The sequence below is a fragment of the Rana temporaria genome, chromosome 7, assembly GCF_905171775.1.
Source record: "Rana temporaria chromosome 7, aRanTem1.1, whole genome shotgun sequence".
NCBI classification, from domain to species: domain Eukaryota; kingdom Metazoa; phylum Chordata; class Amphibia; order Anura; family Ranidae; genus Rana; species Rana temporaria.
The window spans coordinates 203,467,990-203,489,691 of NC_053495.1; the positions used below are offsets into that span (position 1 = coordinate 203,467,990).

Sequence of the window (21,702 nt, forward strand, 5' to 3'; positions counted from 1 at the left end):
GGGCATTAAAAGTAATACAAATTATTATTATTATTAATGCATAGTGGGGATTTAATATCACTAAAAGAAAGCTCTATTTCTGTGAAAAAAAACTTATACGAATTTCAGGAATAAAATAAATATAAAATATTATAATAATGCCCAGTGGCCATTAAAGATCACCAAAAGCAGTGGTCTTCAAACTGCGGCCCGGGGGCCAGGTGTGGCCCTTTGCTTGCTTTTATCTGGCCCTTGGAGCATTATTTCATCCACTAATACCAACAACGGGGCATAATTCCACCCCACTGACAGCAATGAAGGGGCATATTTCCACCCACTGAAAAAATCAATGGGGTACAATTCCTCCCACTGCCACCAATAATGGAGTACAATTCCTCCCACTGCCACCAATAATGGGGTACAATTCCTCCCACTGCCACCAATAATGGGGTACAATTCCTCCCACTGCCACCAATAATGGGGTACAATTCCTCCCACTGCCACCAATAATGGGGTACAATTCCTCCCACTGCCACCAATAATGGGGTACAATTCCTCCCACTGCCACCAATAATGGGGTACAATTCCTCCCACTGCCACCAATAATGGGGTACAATTCCTCCCACTGCCACCAATAATGGGGTACAATTCCTCCCACTGCCACCAATAATGGGGTACAATTCCTCCCACTGCCACCAATAATGTGACACAATTTCTCTCAATGGTACCAATGGCACCAATGATGGGGCACAATTTCTCTCAATGACACCAATCTCGTGACACAATTTCCCCCGACTACACCAATAATGGGGCAACCATTCCTCCCACTGACACCAATGATGGGACACAATTCTTCCCAATGACCCTTACCATGGGGCACAATTCCTCCCACTGACACCAAAGATGAGGCATTGTTATTTCCCACTGACGGGACCTTTTCTACTCCAAAGGGCCACAGTCCGGCCCTCCTGAAGCCCGAAGCACAGTAAACCGGCCCTTTGTTTAGAAAGTTTGGAGACCGCTGACCTAAAGCAAGCTATAGTGTGAAAAAATTATACAAATTTTATGAATAAAATAAATATAATAATAATAATAATATTGCCCAGTGTTGATTAAAAATCGCCAAAAAGAGCTCTATTTGTGTGAAAAAATTATACGAATTTAATGAATAAAATTAAATATAATAATTTATTATTAATTATTTTATTCATGAAATTTGTACCATTTTTTTTTCACACAAATGGCTTGCTTTTGGTGATCTTTAACCACCATTGGGCATTAATAATATTATTATTATTATTATTATGTTTATTTTATATTTATTCATGAAATTAGTATATTTTTTTCACACAAATAGAGCTTGCTTTTGGTGATATTTAATCACCACTAGGCTTTTTTTTATTCATTTTTATTTAAACAAAAAAAATGATCTAAAATTTGGGGGGGGGGGGGGGTGGGGTAAAAACAAACTCTTTTTTTTTTCTACTATAAAACCTATGGCTGAAAATCAAATTTCTTTATAAATTTAGGCCAAAATGTATTGTGCTAGCAGTGATTGGGATTGATTCTGCCAACGCTGGGTTTTTGGTGATTTTATTGGGCACAGCCCTTGTGGGTTTAACTAATCCATATTATTTTTATAATTTTTTTTTTTTTTGTATAAATTTTCCTTTCGCTGCTTACCAATTGTATAACTTACCGAAACCTATCCCCCTGTGGCCCACCCTGTGTTTACAATGCTTCAGTTTGTGATTGAACAGGGAGCCTCTGTACAGAGCACTTCCTGTTCATTCACCCTGTAGCTGAGACTGCAGAGAAGGATTGAGGACACAGACCTGGTAAATATTTTAAAACTTAAAAAATAAAACATAATTAAGGGCTCATTCTCACAGGTGTTCTGGTTGCATGAATGAGTGGTTTATTCATATGCCTGGAGCTGCCTGTTTGGTTTGGTTCATTGTTCCTGTCGGCCTGGCTCTACAGGGCCCAGGCCCCATAAATTCAACAGGGGGGGGGGGGGGCCTGACCAGCAGGAGTGGGCGCAATTAATGGAACCAATCCCCCTGTGGCCCTCCCTGTGTTTACAATACTTCAGTTTGTGAATGAACAGGGAGCTTTTGTACAGAGTGCTTCCTGTTCATTCACACCATTTACGGCTTCGTGCCAGTCTCTCTCTAGGCACCAGAAGTGATACGTCGTGGATCGGGTCTCCCGGTGGGACGGGAGGCCCAATCAGGGTGGCGGGAGGGGGGATGAATACTGTATATTTTAAATACGGCGACATTGGCAGCCGAGTAAACCGGAAGTGATGTTGTGACGGCGCTTCTGTGTTTACATTCAGGAGACTGGAATGAAGCCATTTAAGGCTTCGTGCCAGTCTCTTTAGACGCCGGAAGTGATACATCATGGATCGGGTCTCCTGGTGTTACGGGAGGCCCAATCAGGGTGGCGGGAGGGGGATGAATACTGTATATAGTTTTCTTTAAATACGGCGACATTGGCAGCCGAGTAAACCAGAAGTGACGTTGTGACGTCGCTTCTGTGTTTACATTCAGGAGTTTGGCATGAAGCCATTTTACGGCTTTGTGCCAGTCTCTCTCTAGGTGCCGGAAGTGATACATCATGGATCGAGTCTCCTGGTGGGATGGGAGGCCCGATCAGGACGGCAGGAAGGGGGATGTCCCCTACCGCTCCTCTGGTATAACAACTGAGCGTTTTTTCGGTTGTTATGCCTGGATAGCCAATTGCCCGCTCTAAACAACGGTACCGTGATGATGCCTGCAGCTGCGGGCATCATCCCGGTATAACCCCCAAAAGCCGAGGATGCATATATGTGTACGCTCAGCGGCAAGGGGTTAATGGTGCTCTGCATTAACGATGATGAAATATTTCTCCATTTACTCCAAGTGTTTAATCATATTTGTCTGTTTTCCCTTAAGGAACAACCTTTAGACTTCAAATCGATCCGTGACAGATTTAAAGACCCCGACTGCTCAAACACCCTGCCGGCCAACCCTTCTCGGCCAAGGAGCGTATCCAATGTGCGCTCTAACCCAGCCCTTTTAGGGGTCATCTGCGCTTTAGAGAACAAACCTAAGCCTGTACCGCCACAGATCGCCAAAAAACCCGACGTGGCAGCAAAGCCAAGTCCGGGAGTGCTTCAGAAACCATCCTCTGGGAACAAGTCGCCTCAAAATATGAGGCTAAGTATTGGATTTAAACAGACCCTCAATATTACAGACCGCCCACAGTCGAGCGGGGAAGGGGTGTGTTCACGAAGTCCACAATCGTATAGACAGTCCTGGTCGGCATCGTCGAAGACAAATTCAAGTCTGGACGCCAACCAATCTAACAACCAGGAATTCTATGAGGTTATTGATGACTCTTTTAAAACTCTAACCTCCGGGAGACCTCAAGTTCCCCTAAAACCCCAGATCTCAAATGTTTCAAACAAAAAGTCTTCCCAAGCACTGGAGACCAATCATTCCGACAGCCAAGATTGCTACGAAGTTGTTGATGAGTCCATGAAGGCAAAACCAACACAATCGCGTCCATTCTTGGCTCGGTTATCTCAAGCTTTACCCATTTCAAAGAAAACATCTGCTCCAGTGAAGGAGATCCCCCAATTGGATGCACAAGATTGCTACGAAGTTGTTAACGACACCATGAGAACACCTTCAACTTCCTTTACTTCCATGTCTTCTTTTCCTGGGCCGGAGATGAGCCAGCCTGAAGGCCAAGAGTTCTATGAAGAAGTGGATCACAATTTTCATTCCCAGGCAGAACGTCTGCCCCCCATCGGTGGAAATCCTCAACTTCAAGACTCTTTTCCATGCCCAGTGCCTCCCCATAGTCTAGAAATGTATGAGATTGTTGAGCAAGACCCTTATGAAGACATCAACAGCAGCCTTGACATACTTATAGCACCTCCACCACCCTTCAATGATGCTCCAAAATCTCAAAATGACTCTCCATCCATGACCACCATTCCTAAACCTTTAAGATCCGTTGAACCCAAACGTAAAATCTCTTCATCTGATCAAAGTTCAAACAAAGAGGACAAGTCGCCCCAGGAGAACAGGTCACCCAAACCACCTGGTAGGTATTCCTCCTTGTTTTTTTTTTTTTTTTTTTAAAGAGGAGATGGGAGGTAGCGGTATAGATGTCCAGGGGGGGGGGGCTCTGCTGGAACCCATGGATGTCCGGGGGGGGGGGGGGTGGACTCTGCTGGAACCCATGGATGTCCAAGGGGGGTGGCTCTGCTTGCTCCCATGGATGTCCAAATGGGGTGGCTCTGCTGGCTCCCATGGATGTCCAAGGAGGGTGGCTCTGCTGGCTCCCATGGAGGTCCAAGGGGGGTGGCTCTGCTGGCTCCCATGGAGGTCCAAGGGGGGTGGCTCTGCTGGCTCCCATGGATGTCCAAGGGGGGTGGCTCTGCTGGCTCCCATGGATGTCCAAGGGGGGTGGCTTTGCTGGCTCCCATGGATGTCCAAGGGGGGTGGCTTTGCTGGCTCCCATGGATGTCCAAGGGGGGTGGCTTTGCTGGCTCCCATGGATGTCCAAGGGGGGTGGCTCTGCTGGCTCCCATGGAGGTCCAAGGGGGGTGGCTCTGCTGGCTCCCATGGAGGTCCAAGGGGGGTGGCTCTGCTGGCTCCCATGCATGTCCAAGGGGGGTGGCTCTGCTGGCTCCCATGGATGTCCAAGGGGGGTGGCTCTGCTGGGCATACATGGATTTAGAAGGTCATTTTGCTGGGAAAGCATGGATATAAAAGGGGACTCTTTTTGGTACGCCACAATGTAAAACTGTTTTATTTATTTATTTATTTTTCAGCCCATTATTTTTTGTTAAATATACAAAGTGAAAAGTTTGATGACCCCTGATTTTAGAACAACAAAAAAAGCTTCAGTAAAACACAGCAAAGAAATCCCAAATAAACTTGAGCCCATCAGTGTCCATATCAGAACCCTCTTACATGGCCTTAAAACTACCCTTACTATGGCCCCCCCCCCCCTTACATTGGACTCGCCCTTTGCATTAGGGTGACCACGTGTCCCGGATTGCCCGGGACAGTCCCGCATTCTGCAGGTCTGTCCCGGGCACCTTCACTCTGGGACAATACAGTGTCCCGGAATGAAACTGACACAGGTCCCAGCATGAACCCCTCAGAGCTTAAAGTGGTTGTATACTCAAAAATGTCACTTTCTATTTATAAGTCCATGTCATTTTTTTAAAAAGTTGGCAAGTAGCCTTTTTTTTTTTACCTGTATACTTCTTGACTTATTGCTGCATTCTCGAGTGGGGACGTGTACCGCGCATGCGCCGGATCCGGCAAGCTGAGTCTCAGGCCGGATAAATTCTTTGCTTATGTCGGGGCTGCGTCATTTCCTCATGCAGACGTCAGCCCCGACATCCCGCGATGTTTCGGCCTGATTGTCACCTAGAGCATGATGGTCATCACGTGACCTAGGCTTGCATATTGTGATCGCAGTGCACACGCGCGGGATTTATGAATCAGGAAGGAACTGTGGGCGGAAATTCTGCATGTGAAAGACGCGGAAGACCACATTAGAGATGGCGCAGGCTTACTACAGAAATGACATGTCACAAAATCGGTGATTAATACAGTAAGCCTAGTAATGTGATATATTATATAGGGATCAATCGATGTAGAAATACAAGGTCTTTGAGAATATGTAAAGAGTTTGGATGTTTCCAGAGGGTTTACAACCGCTTTAAGATGTGACACCCCCCCCAAACTAGTGAAGATCTACAGGTCCCAGCATAGATCTGTGAAATCTATGGGGTCACACCCTTAGACCTCATGGGTTCATGCTGGGAGTTTCAAAATTGGGGGGGATGGGGGTCACATCTTTAGATGAATGAATGAATGAATGAAAAATTTATAGAGCGCAACACATGCGAACTGAATCGCTTCTGGGCGCTAGTTGTCTGTGACTCATGACCTCAAAAGAGCAGAGTTTTGATTTGTCTTCTGAAAATCAGGTGGTTTTCCTCCAACCGAATGCTGGTTGGTAAAGCGTTCCATAGTCTAGGACCCTGAAAAGCAAACCTTCTTTCTCCTTTGGACTTGTATTTGGTTTTTGGTACCCTGACCAGATTTTGGTCGGTGGATCGCAAAACGCGATTCGAATTGTGAGGTTCTATCTTGTCGCAAAGATATTGCGGAGCCTTCCCATGGATGCACTTATGTGTCAGGCAGAGTGCTTTAAATGCAATTCTGTCTTTTACTGGCAGCCAGTGAAGGGTTCTCAGCGAAGGTGAGATTGATTCCCATTTTTTTTTCCCAGTCACCAGTCTGGCGGCCGTATTCTGTACGACTTGCAGGCGGGAGATTTGGTACTTTGGGAGTCCGAGGTACAGTGCGTTGGCATAGTCCAGTCTGGAGTTTATGATTGTTCCCACCACGACTGCTACGTCTTCTTTAGGGATAAATGGAATAAGTCTGCGTAGTAGGCGCAACAGATAGTGCGCTCCGCTGACTACTGACCCTATTTGTGCGTCCATTGTCATGAAGGTGTCAAAGATGACCCCGAGACTTTTGACTTTGGAGCTAGGGTTGATGATTTGCCCCAGAATGGGCGGTGGAGTCCAAGTTGTTACCACTTGACTCTTTCGGCTGGCCTGAAACACAAGGAGTTCTGTTTTAGAACTGTTGAGTTTAAGATGGCTATTGGTCATCCAGTTGTCAATCAAAGAGAGACATTTCTCTAAACTTGGATGATGATTCTTTTTGTTGCAGATGCGAAAATACAGTTGCGTATCGTCTGCATAAGAGTGATAAAGTAGTTCTTGGCTACTGATAATATCAAAGAGAGGGCGCAGATAGATGTTGAAAAGCTGGGATTTGGGAGTTCATGCTGGGATTTGTAGTCCTTTACTTTAGGGGGGTGTGACCTCCCCAAAGTTAAGGACTACAGGTCCCAGCATGAACCCCCCCCCCCCAGAGCTGAAGATGTGAGACCCCTGCCCCCCAAATAGTGAAGGACTGGAACTTATAGTCCTTCACTTTTGGGGGAATGTGACCCCCAAAAGTGAAGGACTACAGGTCCCACCATGAACCCCTCAGAGCTGAAGATACGACAGGTCCCAGGATGAACCGGTGAAAACCATGGGGGGGGTCCCAATTTTTTTTTTTATAAAAAGTTATCTTTTTTTAGGAAGAGGGGGGGGGGGGGGTGTCCCTGAATGGCAGTTTGAAAATGTGGTCATCCTACTTTGCATCAGTTGGCTGGGTAAATTCTTGCAGCCGTTGTTTGGAGACCCCTAGTTTTAGTCCTATAAATGAATGGCAAGCATGATATCCGCTCTGCAAAAAAGTTGCTCTTAATATGGCCTCTATGGGTAGGAGGCCTCATGTCTGCACTTTATATCTGCCCATATTGCATTGCAGTGTGGTATAGATGGCGGGTCCTTCCCCTTAGCAGTCCCGGATAAGACTTGAATCTCTGGTAAGGATTGGCACTAAAGTTGTTCAGCTTTGCTATACATGTATATCTAATTCAGATGGAAGTCTAATATTTGCTCGTTGTCGGGATGCAACGCTGAACTGTTGGCTTTCTTGTAGATGCGAAAAGCAAACCAAAGTTGAATATTCCTGGAGATAAGACGCCGAGGAAGAAACCTTTACCTTCCATCGAATCCCTTGGACTGCCTCCACCCAAGGAGCCCAGACCCCCACAGGTGGTCCTCACTCACTATCAGTCTGCAGCTCCACCATGTAATGCAGTGAGGGAGACCCCTACAGGTGGGTAAGGGGATGATTTGGGGTTTTATGTTACCAAATAAAAGGGATGTTTTAGTTAAATTTAAAACGCCATATAATCATCACTTTACATCCACTAAATACATTCCAGGTCCATCAAACGCACGTTGTGCAAAGTCTTAGTTTTTCTTTCTAAAGAAGCCACAATCCAAGTAAAAAGACTATTCCCTGCCAGCATTCTGCAGAGTGGGACTGTGTGTGAAAGCAGTGGCCTCTTTGCAGAGATCCAGCATGCCCCCTGCTAGGTCAGACCTTTAGCTCTCCAGTTAGCAAAGTACATGATCCATGCTGATTGGAGAGCTCTGACTCGACAAGGGGTATGTCGGACCTCTGCAGAGAGACCCAAGTAAAAAGCCTGTTTCCTGCCAGCATGCTGCCAAGTGGGTCTCTGTGTGAAAGCAGAGGTCTCTTTGCAGAGATCCAACACACCCCCTGCTAGGTCAGACCTGATCACCATTGGGTCCCCAAATTTCTGGCCAGCGTGGGCTCAAGAACCAGCTGCTTTTGGGAAAGTGTAGTGGCCCCCCATGCAGTTGGGGCCCCTGGGCAGTGCCCACTCATTAAGACAGCCCTGGAGGAGCCGGTACAACATCAATTTGAGACAATTCTGAGCTCATTCAGAATCACGCTGGAACAAGACGTCACTGTCACTTGTACCAGAAAGAAATTAAATTGTTCTGTGAAGTGTATTTGGCAGATCACGCCCCCCCCCATTTATGGACCTGGAATCTGATTTATCTCAATATCCCGACCAGTAAATAAAAGACAAACACAGCTTTGTGTCCTGTCCACCATTCGGACGGCGTTTGTTGTGACTGTAAACATCAGCGCCGCGATATCCACACAAAGCCGGGATTGTCACTCCCTGTATTCATCCATGAAGACGTTTCATCTGGGATTGGCTGCCATGTGCTCCCCATCCTGCGGGGGACGTGTTGGATCATTTGGGACAGTTTGATTCCCTTTTCCCACATCAGGTGTTATTATTATGCTTTCATGTAATATAGGATGAATGCAGCGCCCAAATATGAAAATGTATAAATACCACTAAAATTCATCACAAGTGTACAAAAAGGTAATCAAATATAATCCATCCAAATGAAAACCATAAATCAATGAATGTAAATGGGGAAAACGACAACCTAGTGAGGCACATTCAAATGAATAATAATCAAAATTCATCAATATACAAATATTTGTGTGCGGGCGTAGCGTATCCTATTTACGCTATGCCTCCGCAACTTTCACAGGCAAGTGCAGTATTCACAAAGCACTTGCTCCGTATGTTGCGACGGCGTAGCGTAAATTGGCCGGCATAAGCGCGACTAATTCAAATGTGTAAGATGTGGGCGTGTTTTATGTAAAATCATCGTGACCCCACGTAAATGACGCTTTTTACGAACGGTGCATGCGCTGTCCGTGAACGTATCCCAGTGCGCATGCTCCAAATGAACCCGCAAAAATTTAATGCTTTCGACATGAACGTAAATTACGCACAGCCCTATTCGCGAACGACTTGCGCAAAAGACGTAATCGACTGAAAATTCGACGCGGTCCCGACGTCCATACTTAACATTGGTTGCGCCTCATATAGCAGGGGTAACTTTACGCCGGAAAAAGCCTTACGTAAACGGCGTATCTGTACTGCGACGGCCGGGCATACGTTCGTGAATAGGCGTATCTAGCTGATTTAGATATTCTAGGCGTAAATCAGCGTACACGCCCCTAGCGGCCAGCGTAAATATGCAGTTAAGATACGACGGCGTAGGAGACTTACGCCAGTCGTATCTTGGCAACATTTAAGCGTATCTCAGTTTGAGCATACGCTTAAAGTTGCGACGGCGCGGATTCGGACTTACGACGGCGTATCTACTGATACACCCGTCGTAAGTCTTTCTGAATTAAAATTAAATGAACTCTTTTGAATCAGAACTCCTGGGATAATGATCAGGCCAGTTAAAGCGGGGGTTCACCCTGTTAAAAAAAAAAAAAAAAAGTTTTTTTTTATTAGACCATTAAATTCGGCATCGTAGCGCGAGCTACGGTATGCCGGTCTTACATTTTTTATGCCCGTACTCACTGTGCTATCGATGATTGAAGAATCCGGGGAATGGGCGTTCCTATGGTGAGAGAAGGTGATTGACGGCCGGCCCTGGCACGTCACGCTTCTCCGGAAATAGCCGAAATAGGCTTGGCTATTCACGGCGCCTGCGCATAGCCTGTGCGCAGGCGTCGTGAATAGCCGAGACCTACTCCGGCTGTCTTCGGGGAGCGTGACGTGCCAGAGCCGGCCGTCAATCATCCTCCCTCTCCATAGGCACGCCCATTCCCCGCGGGAGTCGGATTCTTCAATCATCGATACCACAGTGAGTACGGGGATTAAAAATTTAAGACCGGCATACCGTAGCTCGCGCTACGATGCCGAATTTAATGGTCTAATGATGGAAAGGAGGGTGAACTACCGCTTTAAGTAGCAGAGGGGGAGGGGTGTATACAGAGGTGGCAGGTGCACTAGATGGGCAACAATGAGACGACCCCCAAAACAGGAAGGGTTTTTCAGCTGGAAGTGTCTGACATTTTTTTTCCCCCCTACTCATCTTTTCTGACTGTTTTTCACTCGTTTTGCATTTGGCTAGGGTCAGTGTCACTACTGGTAGCACGAGGCGATACTTGGACCTTATAAAGGTTGCACAGGCCGTCCAACTCCTCCAGGATGGCACATCCAGAGGCGGCTCTTTAATTAGGCAAAATAGGCGGTCGCCTAAGGACTCGTGCTTACAGGGGCCTCGCGGCTGCTTAATTTGCCTGACGGAGGAAGGGGAGAGCCCAGCATCGGGAAGAATGATGGCATTGCCTGCGGATGTGTGGGATCAATCTCCTCATGCAAGGACTCTGCACTAAAAATTAAATACTTTTTCCCATTATGGGCGTGAGTGGGGCCTCATGTCTAAGTTTTGCCTAAGGCCTCACAAAGCCTAGAGCCACCTCTGGGCACATTAATACGTGTCATGGCCAGAAGGTTTGCTGTGTCTCCCGGCACAGCCTCAAGAGCATGGAGGAGATTCCAGGAGACAGGCAGTTACTCTAGGAGAGCTGGACAGAACCGTAGAAGGTCCTTAACCCATCAGCAGGACCGGTATCTGCTCCTTTGTGCAAGGAGGAACAGGATAAGCCCTGCCAGAGCCCTACAAAATGACCTCCAGCAGGCCACTGGTGTGAATGTCTCTGACCAAACAATCAGAAACAGACTACATGGGGGTGGCCTGAGGGCCTGACGTCCTCTAGTGTGCTCACTGCCGGACACTTTGGAGCTCGATTGGCATTTTCCATTGAACAGCAGAATTGGCAAGTCTGCCACTGGTGCCCCATGTTTTTCACAGATGAGAGCAGGTTCACCCTGAGCATATGTGACAGACGTGAAAGGGTCTGGAGAAGCCGCAGAGAACTTTATGCTGCCTGTAACATCGTTCAGCATGAGCGGTTTGGTGGTGGGTCAGTGATGGTCTGGGGAGGCATATCCATGGAGGGACGCACAGACCTCTACAGGCTACACAATGGCACCCTGACTGCCATTAGGTATCGGGATTAAATCCTTGGACCCATTGTCAGACCCTACGTTGGTGCAGTGGGTCCTGGGTTCCTCCTCGTACACGACAATGCCCGGCCTCATGTGGCGAGAGCATGCAGCCAGTTCCTGGAGGATGAAGAAATTTATACCATTGAATGGCCCCCACGTTTACCTGACCTAAATCCAAAAGAACACCTCTGGGACATTATGTTTCGGTCCATCTGGTGCCACCAAGTTGCACCTCAGTCTGTTCAGGAGCTCAGTGATGCTCTGGTCCAGATCTGGGAGGAACGCTTTCCCCGACTTGTTCATTCCCCGACTTAGTTGGGGTAGGCGGTACACTTTGGTGCGGGTGGGTCAGTCACGCCCTGTGACCTTTGACCTCTGGGAACCCCGCCTTCTGACCTTTGAGGGAGGTCCTTCCATTGTGATCTTTATTGATATGGACTGGGTAATGTGTTAGGAATGAAAGGATGGCACATCATTTGATGGAAATGAAAATTCTCCACCTACGGCCTGTGCACCCCCTATCAGTATAGATCCCAACACATTACCCAGTCCATACCAGTATAGATCCCAACACATTACCCAGTCCATACCAGTATAGATCCCAACACATTACCCAGTCCCATACCAGTATAGATCCCAACACATTACCCAGTCCATACCAGTATAGATCCCAACACATTACCCAGTCCATACCAGTATAGATCCCAACACATTACCCAGTCCATACCAGTATAGATCCCAACACATTACCCAGTCCATACCAGTATAGATCCCAACACATTACCCAGTCCATACCAGTATAGATCCCAACACATTACCCAGTCCATACCAGTATAGATCCCAACACATTACCCAGTCCATACCAGTATAGATCCCAACACATTACCCAGTCCATACCAGTATAGATCCCAACACATTACCCAGTCCATACCAGTATAGATCCCAACACATTACCCAGTCCATACCAGTATAGATCCCAACACATTACCCAGTCCATACCAGTATAGATCCCAACACATTACCCAGTCCATACCAGTATAGATCCCAACACATTACCCAGTCCATACCAGTATAGATCCCAACACATTACCCAGTCCATACCAGTATAGATCCCAACACATTACCCAGTCCATACCAGTATAGATCCCAACACATTACCCAGTCCATACCAGTATAGATCCCAACACATTACCCAGTCCATACCAGTATAGATCCCAACACATTACCCAGTCCATACCAGTATAGATCCCAACACATTACCCAGTCCATGCCAGTATAGATCCCAACACATTACCCAACACATTACCCAGTCCATACCAGTATAGATTCCAACACATTACCCAGTCCATGCCAGTTTAGATCCCAAGACATTACCCAGTCCATACCAGTATAGATCCCAACACATTACCCAGTCCATACCAGTATAGATCCCAACACATTACCCAGTCCATACCAGTATAGATCCCAACACATTACCCAGTCCATACCAGTATAGATCCCAACACATTACCCAGTCCATACCAGTATAGATCCCAACACATTACCCAGTCCATACCAGTATAGATCCCAACACATTACCCAGTCCATACCAGTATAGATCCCAACACATTACCCAGTCCATACCAGTATAGATCCCAACACATTACCCAGTCCATACCAGTATAGATCCCAACACATTACCCAGTCCATACCAGTATAGATCCCAACACATTACCCAGTCCATACCAGTATAGATCCCAACACATTACCCAGTCCATACCAGTATAGATCCCAACACATTACCCAGTCCATACCAGTATAGATCCCAACACATTACCCAGTCCATACCAGTATAGATCCCAACACATTACCCAGTCCATGCCAGTATAGATCCCAACACATTACCCAACACATTACCCAGTCCATACCAGTATAGATTCCAACACATTACCCAGTCCATGCCAGTTTAGATCCCAAGACATTACCCAGTCCATACCAGTATAGATCCCAACACATTACCCAGTCTATACCAGAATAGATATCCAACATTAGATTTATTTTTGCCCGTTGAGATCTGGTATGTTTTCAAAGTGTTCCTTTTAATATTTTTTGAGCAGTGTATATTATTCCCTTTAGCGGACACACAGGGGTGACAATAAATCATGGCACACCCCATGCATCTGCTAACCTGGGCATTTCTTGTCTGCATGTCTAACTGTGCAGCACCATGCAGTTTGGTGCAACACAATTTTGGAAAAGGGGGTCAGGAACTTATTTTCTGCCCTTCATGTGACACGCAGAAAAAACGCACATCTGTCGTCGCACCTGTAGGGTGTGAAGCTAGCTGGAAATGTTATTTTTTCCTTGAGCTATTGTTATGGTGAAAAATACAATTTGGTCAGGGAATATAGGGAGCAAGCTGCACTTTTGGAGTGCCGGCAGTACCCATCCCCAATAGAGTGCCCATGTAGACGTCAATACACAGCATATGTCATTGTTTTTTTCTTTTTTTTTCTTTATCGCTTTGAAGTTTTGAAGATTGTTATGTGAAACATCCCAAGTGCCCCGAGGAAAAAGAGAGGACACGTTTTTTATTAAAGTAGAACACGAGACTCGTACTCCACCCCCATCCCCATATGACTTCCATTGTGAGCGGAGTGCAAAATACAATGCAGCGCTCCCCCGACCCGCCTCAGTTAAAGTGGGCCGTACAAGAATTTTGTCTACTCAAATAAATTCCTGACCTGTGACAATATACAGCGAAAGTTTTTTTTTTTCTTTAGAAAATATCCACCTTCTCTTACAAGCTGGGCAAGAAATGTGACATACCTGACACACTAAACACCCAGCACTTCACCACAGGGCAAAATTACTTTTTAAAGAGGAACTGCAGTCTGCTCACACAATTTGTAAATAAAAACATCTTTGCCATTCTGAAGCTTCCCTAAAACCAGTTTGCATATTATTATTATATATATATATATATATATATATATATATATATATATATATATATATATATATATATATATATATATATATATATATATACTGTGATTCTGTACTTGCCAAATATGCTGCATAAATCTCCCTCCACTGAGTCTGGCTGCATTTATTTTAATTGTGGGCAGCTGAAGCTGCTGCCTGTTCACTTCCTGCAGCTCTCATTGGCCCTCTTATGACTCGACCCCCCCCCCCTTCCTGGCAAACTCTCATAGAGCTGTGCATGATGTCATAAGCCCCTAGGCTAATGACCAGACAAGAAACAGAAAGTGGGCTGTATAAGGGATTTACTGACAGAAATATAAATGTTTTTACCATCCAAAGTTAAGACAACAACAAGGGCAGAAGATTTAATAGATGGGAAGTTGAAAAAATTACTGAAGTTCCACTTTATTTATTTAAACAATTTCCTTGTTTCCTGTCCCAGAGATAGAATACATGAGAATAAAAGGCTTTTAAAGCGTCATCCTATGGAGAATTGTGGTTTCTTGGTGACCTAGACCATGAGACGTGGTGCAGAAAAAAAAGCAAGTGGTTTTGTGGCCAAGTGCTTATTCTCAGTGGAGCCCCAAATCCATAGTGATCTAATAAGAACACCGGGGGTGGGGGGGGGGGGGAGGGTAGGTAGGTGCTTGGTACTGTGGGTTCTCTACCTTTACCTTTTCTAGATACTGAGTCTCCTGCTATGATCTGTTTATTAAAGGGGTGTTCCACTCATTTTTAATGTTTATTAAAAGTCAGCAGCTACAAAAAGTGTAGCTGATGGCTTTTAATAAACATGCACTCACCTGCTCTACGTTCCAGTGGGCACCCGGCCGTGACAGCTTTCGGCTTCACGGCCAGGCACCTACTGCGCATGAGCGAGTGGCGCTGTGCCATCCGATTGGACAGGCGATCGCCTGGGTCCTGTCACGTGTCCCAGGCGATCGCATACAGGGAGGGGCTGCCAAAAGGCGATTAGATTTTTCGCCTTTGCAGCCCCTCGGCGGAAGGAGGAAGTGGGACAGGAAGTCCCACTCCCCCCCCAAAAAAAATTGCATGCCAAATGTGGCATGTAAGGGGGCGAGGAGTGGATTAAGCAGAAGTTCCATTTTCGGGTGGAACTCCGCTTTAATGTGTCTATAATTCCTCCTTGTGTGCCTCCTAGGTGTGTATTCCCATTGCTAATTGAGTCACCTATTGTTTCTGTCTGCCTGCTAGTATTGTGTCCACTTCACCTCGTTAAACTATTGTGGGATGTTCTGTTGGCTTGCTGTTTTTAAGCTTACTGTTTGTTAGCTGTCCATTAGATGTACTGACATTACTGTTTACAGTTTGCATTGTTTAGGATAATGTGATCAAGCTCCTACCTGATTTTATGATTTTGTGTGGTTATAAATGTTGTGTGAATTTAGAATAAAGTCAGTTCCAGTTTGCACCTAAGTTAGTGTCTAGTTCTTGGGTGCAATGCTCAGCTATAGTAACTGGTTCCTCATTCCAGAGTGTAGGAAGCTGTATCTTGACGGAGGCACCCAGGCTGGGTGCCAGGTGATCCATCACAACGCCTAATGCAGACACCAGATCTACTGTGTGATCTATATATATATAATACATATATATATATATATATGTATGTATGTGTGTGTGTGTGTGTGTGTGTATGTGTGTATATATATATATATATATATATATATATATATATATACAAATGTATGTGTGTATATGTATGTATGTGTATATATATATATATATATACTCTAATATATTTTATGTGTGTGTATGTATATATGTGTGTGTGTGTGTATATATATATATATATATATATATATATATATATATATATACACAATTTATAATTATTATTATTATTATTATTATATGGGTCCCTTTTGTGGAACATTTAATTTCTTCCTGTAGATCACCTCCAAATGTTTAGAGATTTTGGTTTGCCTTTATGACTTGGATATATGTCTTTTTTTTCTTTCAACAGTGACTGAGACAGAATATGAGCTCCCTACCCCCAGGTATGGTATGTGGAATATCTGGTATATGATAAAACACGCCTACTTCTGTTATGTCCCCATACATCAGGGGTCGGCAACCTACGGCCCGCAGCGCCGCTGCTAAATGTCCGGCCCATCGGTATACATGATGAATTCACGTGCACCCAGCCTGTGGACATTTTAACCCCTTCACACAGACCGTCCGCAAATATGCGGCCTCAGCCTGAAGCTGCAGGCATCACCCCGATGCCATTTTTTTAGAGCCAGCGGTGGGCTTTCTTGGGATAACAACTAATGCGGTTTACCCAGGGCTTTTTTTCAGGGGGAACTTGGGGGAACTCAGTTCCACCACCTTTGGCTCAGACCCTTTGGTGTCTGCTCACCACAATCACTTGTAAACACAGAAATCTGGTTTCTGTGTTTACAAGTGACAGCTCTGCACTCTGTGTGAAACCCTCTGAACTCTGCACTCTGTATGTAATGCAATCCTGGTATTTAATTGCCCCTTTAAGACCCTTTTACTGTTTGTGAAATCTGAACGGGGTCGTGGTTGGGTTCCTGCACCTATTTTCTGAGAAAAAAAGCTCTGGGTTTACCACTTCAGCCCCGGACCATATTGCTGGTCAATGACCAGGCCCCTTTTTGCGATTCGCCACTGCGTTGCTTTAACTGACAACAATTGCGCGGTCGTGCGACATTGCTCCCAAACAAAATTGGCTTCCTTCCCCCCCCCCCCCCCACAAATAGAGCTTTCTTTTGGTGGTATTTGATCACCTCTGCGTTTGTTTGTTTTTGCGCTATAAACAAAAATAGAGCGACAATTTTGAAAAAAAATAATATTTTTTACTTTTTGTTATAATAAATATCCCCAAAAATATATATAAAAAAAATGTCCTCAGTTTAGGCCGAGACGTATTCTTCTACATATTTTTTTGTAAAACAAAATCGCAAAAAGCGTTTATTGATTGGTTTGTGCAAAAGTTATAGCGTCTACAAAATAGGGGATAGGTTGATGGCATTTTTATTAATATTTTTTTTTTTTTTACTAGTAATGGCGGCGACCAGCGATTTTTTTTATTGGTACTGCGACATTATGGCGGACACTTTTGACACATTTTTGATACCACTGTCATTTTTTTAGCGATCAGTGCTATAAAAATGCATTGATTACTATAAAAATGCGACTGGCAGGGAAGGGGTTAACACTAGGGGGAGAGGAAGGGGTTAATTATGTTCCCTGGGTGTGTTCCAGGGAACTGACTAGGGGAAATGACAGATCGCTGTTAATACATTGTATGAACAGACAATCAGCATTTCTCTCCCTGACAGGACCGGGAGCTGTGTGTTTACACACACAGCTCCCGGTTCTCGCTCTGTAACGAGCGATCGCGGCTGCCCGGCAGTGATCGCGCCCGCCGGGCACGCGCAACGGCACCAGGGGCGAGCACCCCTATTGGCTGAAATGCGAGATGACGTATAGCTACGTGATCTCGCTCCAGCCAAGCCGACCTGCCGCCATCGAACTGCGGCAGCTGGTCGTCTAGTGGTTAAGAAACCATTCAGCTGTTATCTCGAGCATCGGGAGGGGAAATGAGGCAGACTTTATCTGACTTGCTGCAGCTTCTAATGCACAGTGTGAGAAGCTCACAGTGAGCGGTTAAATCAGAGAAAGCAATTTCAGTTCAGGAGTAACTGTGCAAGATTGAAGAGAAGGCCGGAGTTTAGCTTCAGTTGGGGCCTCAGGAGGTAAATAAAACTAACAAAAAAAGGAGCTCTGCATGCAATGCTCGCCTTCTCTCTGGTACTGTCCCCCCACAATCATTTCTTTCCACCTCCTAGAGGTTTCTTTTGGGTTGCCAGAATTGTGCTTCCCAGAAGACTGAGGACATCCTGTGAGTAAATGCATGGTGTCATGGCTCCGCCCCCGAGGGGCATCCTGTACTCGCATGCACAGAACAATGACGTCATCACAGCCACACTCTACAACGTTGAGGACTGTCCATCGCCAGAGAGAAGCCTTAGGCCTCGTAGACACGATAGGTTAAACAGAGGACAACGGTCTGATGGACCTTTTCATCAGTCAAAACCAATCGTGTGTGGGCCCCATAGGTTAGTTAACCATCGATTTAAAAAAAAGCCAACTTGCTTTAAATTTAACCAACGGATTCCTAACCGATAGGTCAAAACCGATCGTTAGTAGGCACAACCATCGGTTAAAAATCCACGCATGCTCAGAATTAAGCCGACGCATGCTTGGAAGCATTGAACTTCATTTTTTTTCAGCACGTCGTCGTGTTTTACGTCACCGCGTTCTGACACGATCGATTATTTAACCTATGGTGTGTAGGCGCGACGGACCATCAGTCAGCTCCATCGGTTAACCGATGACAACGGTCCTTCAAACCATTCTCATCGGATGGACTGATCGTGGGTACGAGGCTTTAGAGATAAGAGGACCCTGTGTGTCACATATTTGACCTGAAGTCCTCCTGTAAAAGGTGAGTACAAAACATAAATGCTGCAGGGGACCTCGGGGACAGAGCCTAGACCTGGGCTTAAGACCTCCTTAATTTTGTCTTAATGTCTTGAATGCATTTGCCATTTCCGCATCTTTGGGTGAGCTTTTTCCTTTGTGTTCTGCTCTAGCTCACCCTCCCATGGAGAAGAATGCTATGATGATGCCTCCAACCTCCGCGCCTCGATGGAGAGCGAATCAAATGTCTATGAAGTGGAGGGGCCTCAGGCTGGTAAGTGGCTGTGTAACATTTGCTGTGAATGGGGCACACAGTGCAACTCCTGTGAGCATACATTGATCTTGATTCATACATCTACAGCAGGGGGTCTCCAAACTGCGGCCCGAGGGCCAGATGTGGCCCTTTTCTAGCCTTTATCCGGCCTTGGGGCACAATTCCTTCCACTGATACGAGGCACTATTCCTCCCACTGACACCAACAATGGGGCACTATATCTTCCAATGATGGGAATACTATTCCCCTTATTAATAGGGGGAATACTCCTCCTATTGACCACCAACCCTGAGGCCATATTTATTGTCACTGATGCTGGGCCGTGACATTTTCTGCCCCTGCTGGCCACAATCCGGCCCTGCTAAAGTCTGAAGGACAATAAAGTGGCCCTTTGTTTGAAAAGTTTGGAGACCCCTGATCTACAGCAACACATGTACAGTACATGTAAACTCAACCAGACAACTTGCACCTACAGGTAAAGCCTCGTACACACGCACAAGAAAACCGTGCATGTGTACGAGGCTTTACCTGTAGGTGCCTGGTTGAGTAACCTGTGCATGTGTACGAGGCTTTGAGGTTTCCCGTCAAGAAAACTGCCCAGAATTTAGACGAGAAAAATGGAGAACCTGCTTTCTATTTTGTCGTTGTGATTCTCGGCAGTGTTTTCCTGCCGAGAAACCCGAGCGTGTGTATACTTACCTGTCTCCATGGAAACCTGCGCATGCTCGAAATGACTGACGCATGCGCGGCAGCTTCCAAGGCATAGGTAGGGTGGAGCAAGATGGCGGCGACGGCATTGAATGTGCACGTCGTAGTAGATGACGTCACCGCGTTCGTGCCATTCAAAAGAACGGCGGTTCTTTTGAATGGTGTGTCTGTACACTCGGCCGGCAAGAGAATCTTGCCAGGAATCTCGTCGGGGGAAAAACTTTTTTTTTTTCCTGACAAAAATCCGGGCGATGTGTACAGAGCTTGAGCCTAGATTAAGGCTTACCCGTAGGTGCAAGAAATATCTCCTTAAAGGAGTTCTCTGACCTAAAACTTTTAACCCCCGCTGTGCCCGGGCTGTAAAAATATACAAAATAAACTGTCACTTACCTGCCTACGATCCCCCGTTGTTCCGATATCGCCGTCCTGTTCTCCGGTCCCGGGCCCCTTCCGCTTCCTGTGTGTCGGTGACTCATAGTGCGCTCAGCCTATCAGCGGCCGCAGCAATGTCCCGTCGCGGCCGCTGATAGGCTGAGCGCACTATGAGTCACCGACACACAGGAAGCGGAAGAGACCGGGACCGGAGAACGGGACGGCGATATCGGAACAACGGGGGATCGTAGGCAGGTAAGTGACAGTTTATTTTGTATAGTTTTACAGCCCGGGCACAGCGGGGGTTAAAAGTTTTAGGTCAGAGAACTCCTTTAACCTTCACGGTTAAGGAGATATTTGCAGAAAACACTGCACCGCGTAGACAACGGCGCAGGCGCACTGAGCGTGCCGGTTTTATCAATGGGATAATGCCGGAAACCTGCCAGTCACAACGCAGAACCGGCGATACAAGGAAGATGCTCAGAGGGGACATGGCGGAGGGGAACGAGGAGCTCTTCGGGGGCTTCAATTTCAGGTAAGTGCCACATATTGAGCTAGTATGCTATGCATACTAGCTCATTATGCCTTTTTCTTGTAGGTTTTTTTTTTATCAGGAATTTTTTTGGGGGGGTTTACTTCCTCTTTAAGGTGTGCCTAGGGCTACTTTTTAGCATGCCTTTGGTGCATTTAAAGTGGATATCACAATGTAGAGAATAAGATTTCCTATCATCTGTGCCCAGTCTTGCCACACAGCGTTAATCCAGCGCTGAGCAATCCTCTTTTATTTTTCAGTGAAAATTAACAGACTTCCAGATAAAAACCTGACTAAATAAAAAGTCCTTTCCTCTCTCCTTGCATTGAGTGACAGGTTATTTACATATATAGCTTGGACATGTTTATCATATGTTATGTTTATCATAATATGAGGTGGTGTGTTTTTTTTTTTTTTTTTTTTTTTTTTAAACATTTTTTTTTCATGCAGGAACACCAAAAGTGAAGACCTCCAAACCATCTTTCCCAAGGTACAGAAAACCGTATACCAAGACTATAAAATGCAGTAGAAAGGCTGGTTTATATGGCTGATGAATCAAATAAATTTGTGCAATTTGTATTTATTCTTCTGTTTGACTGAACTGTTATGTTTCTGTTAAATTAAAATGAAAACACTTTAGGTGAAGTTATAGACATTGCAAGGTTTAAAAGTTTGGAAAAATGTTGGATTCGTTATGTTCCATTTGTTTAGATGTGGTTATTTTGGATAACTCTAAACTTCGGATAAATATGCAATCATAGATGGCCAAATTTAAAAGGAAATTCCAATACCTATAATTTAATAGTTTATTATTAATTAGTTATTTCCGCTTTTTGAATTTTCAGATTTCCGAATTTACTCATGTTTCTAATTTACGAATACCGCATCTAAACAAATGGAACATGATAAATTCAAATTTTTTTTTTTTATTCTGAAATAACGAATTGTGATCTTAACGAAGGAAAAAAACGCAAATGAAAACAAACACGTTTGGTGGCAGTGCGCATGTCTACTGAACATGGCCTGTGCAAAATGCAGA

General features: G+C 45.4%; 1 protein-coding gene across 2 annotated transcripts in view; it reads left to right on the forward strand.

Moving 5' to 3' along the window:
• Positions 1 to 21,702, forward strand: part of FYB2 (FYN binding protein 2) — a 77,544-nt gene that overhangs the window by 18,370 nt on the left and 37,472 nt on the right. For both annotated transcript variants that reach the window (XM_040360853.1, XM_040360854.1), the window contains exons 2-6: positions 2,919 to 4,077; positions 7,566 to 7,745; positions 16,292 to 16,325; positions 18,951 to 19,051; positions 21,114 to 21,153. In XM_040360853.1, the coding sequence (XP_040216787.1) occupies positions 2,919 to 4,077; positions 7,566 to 7,745; positions 16,292 to 16,325; positions 18,951 to 19,051; positions 21,114 to 21,153 (1,514 nt within the window). The remainder of the gene's footprint in view (positions 1 to 2,918; positions 4,078 to 7,565; positions 7,746 to 16,291; positions 16,326 to 18,950; positions 19,052 to 21,113; positions 21,154 to 21,702) is intronic.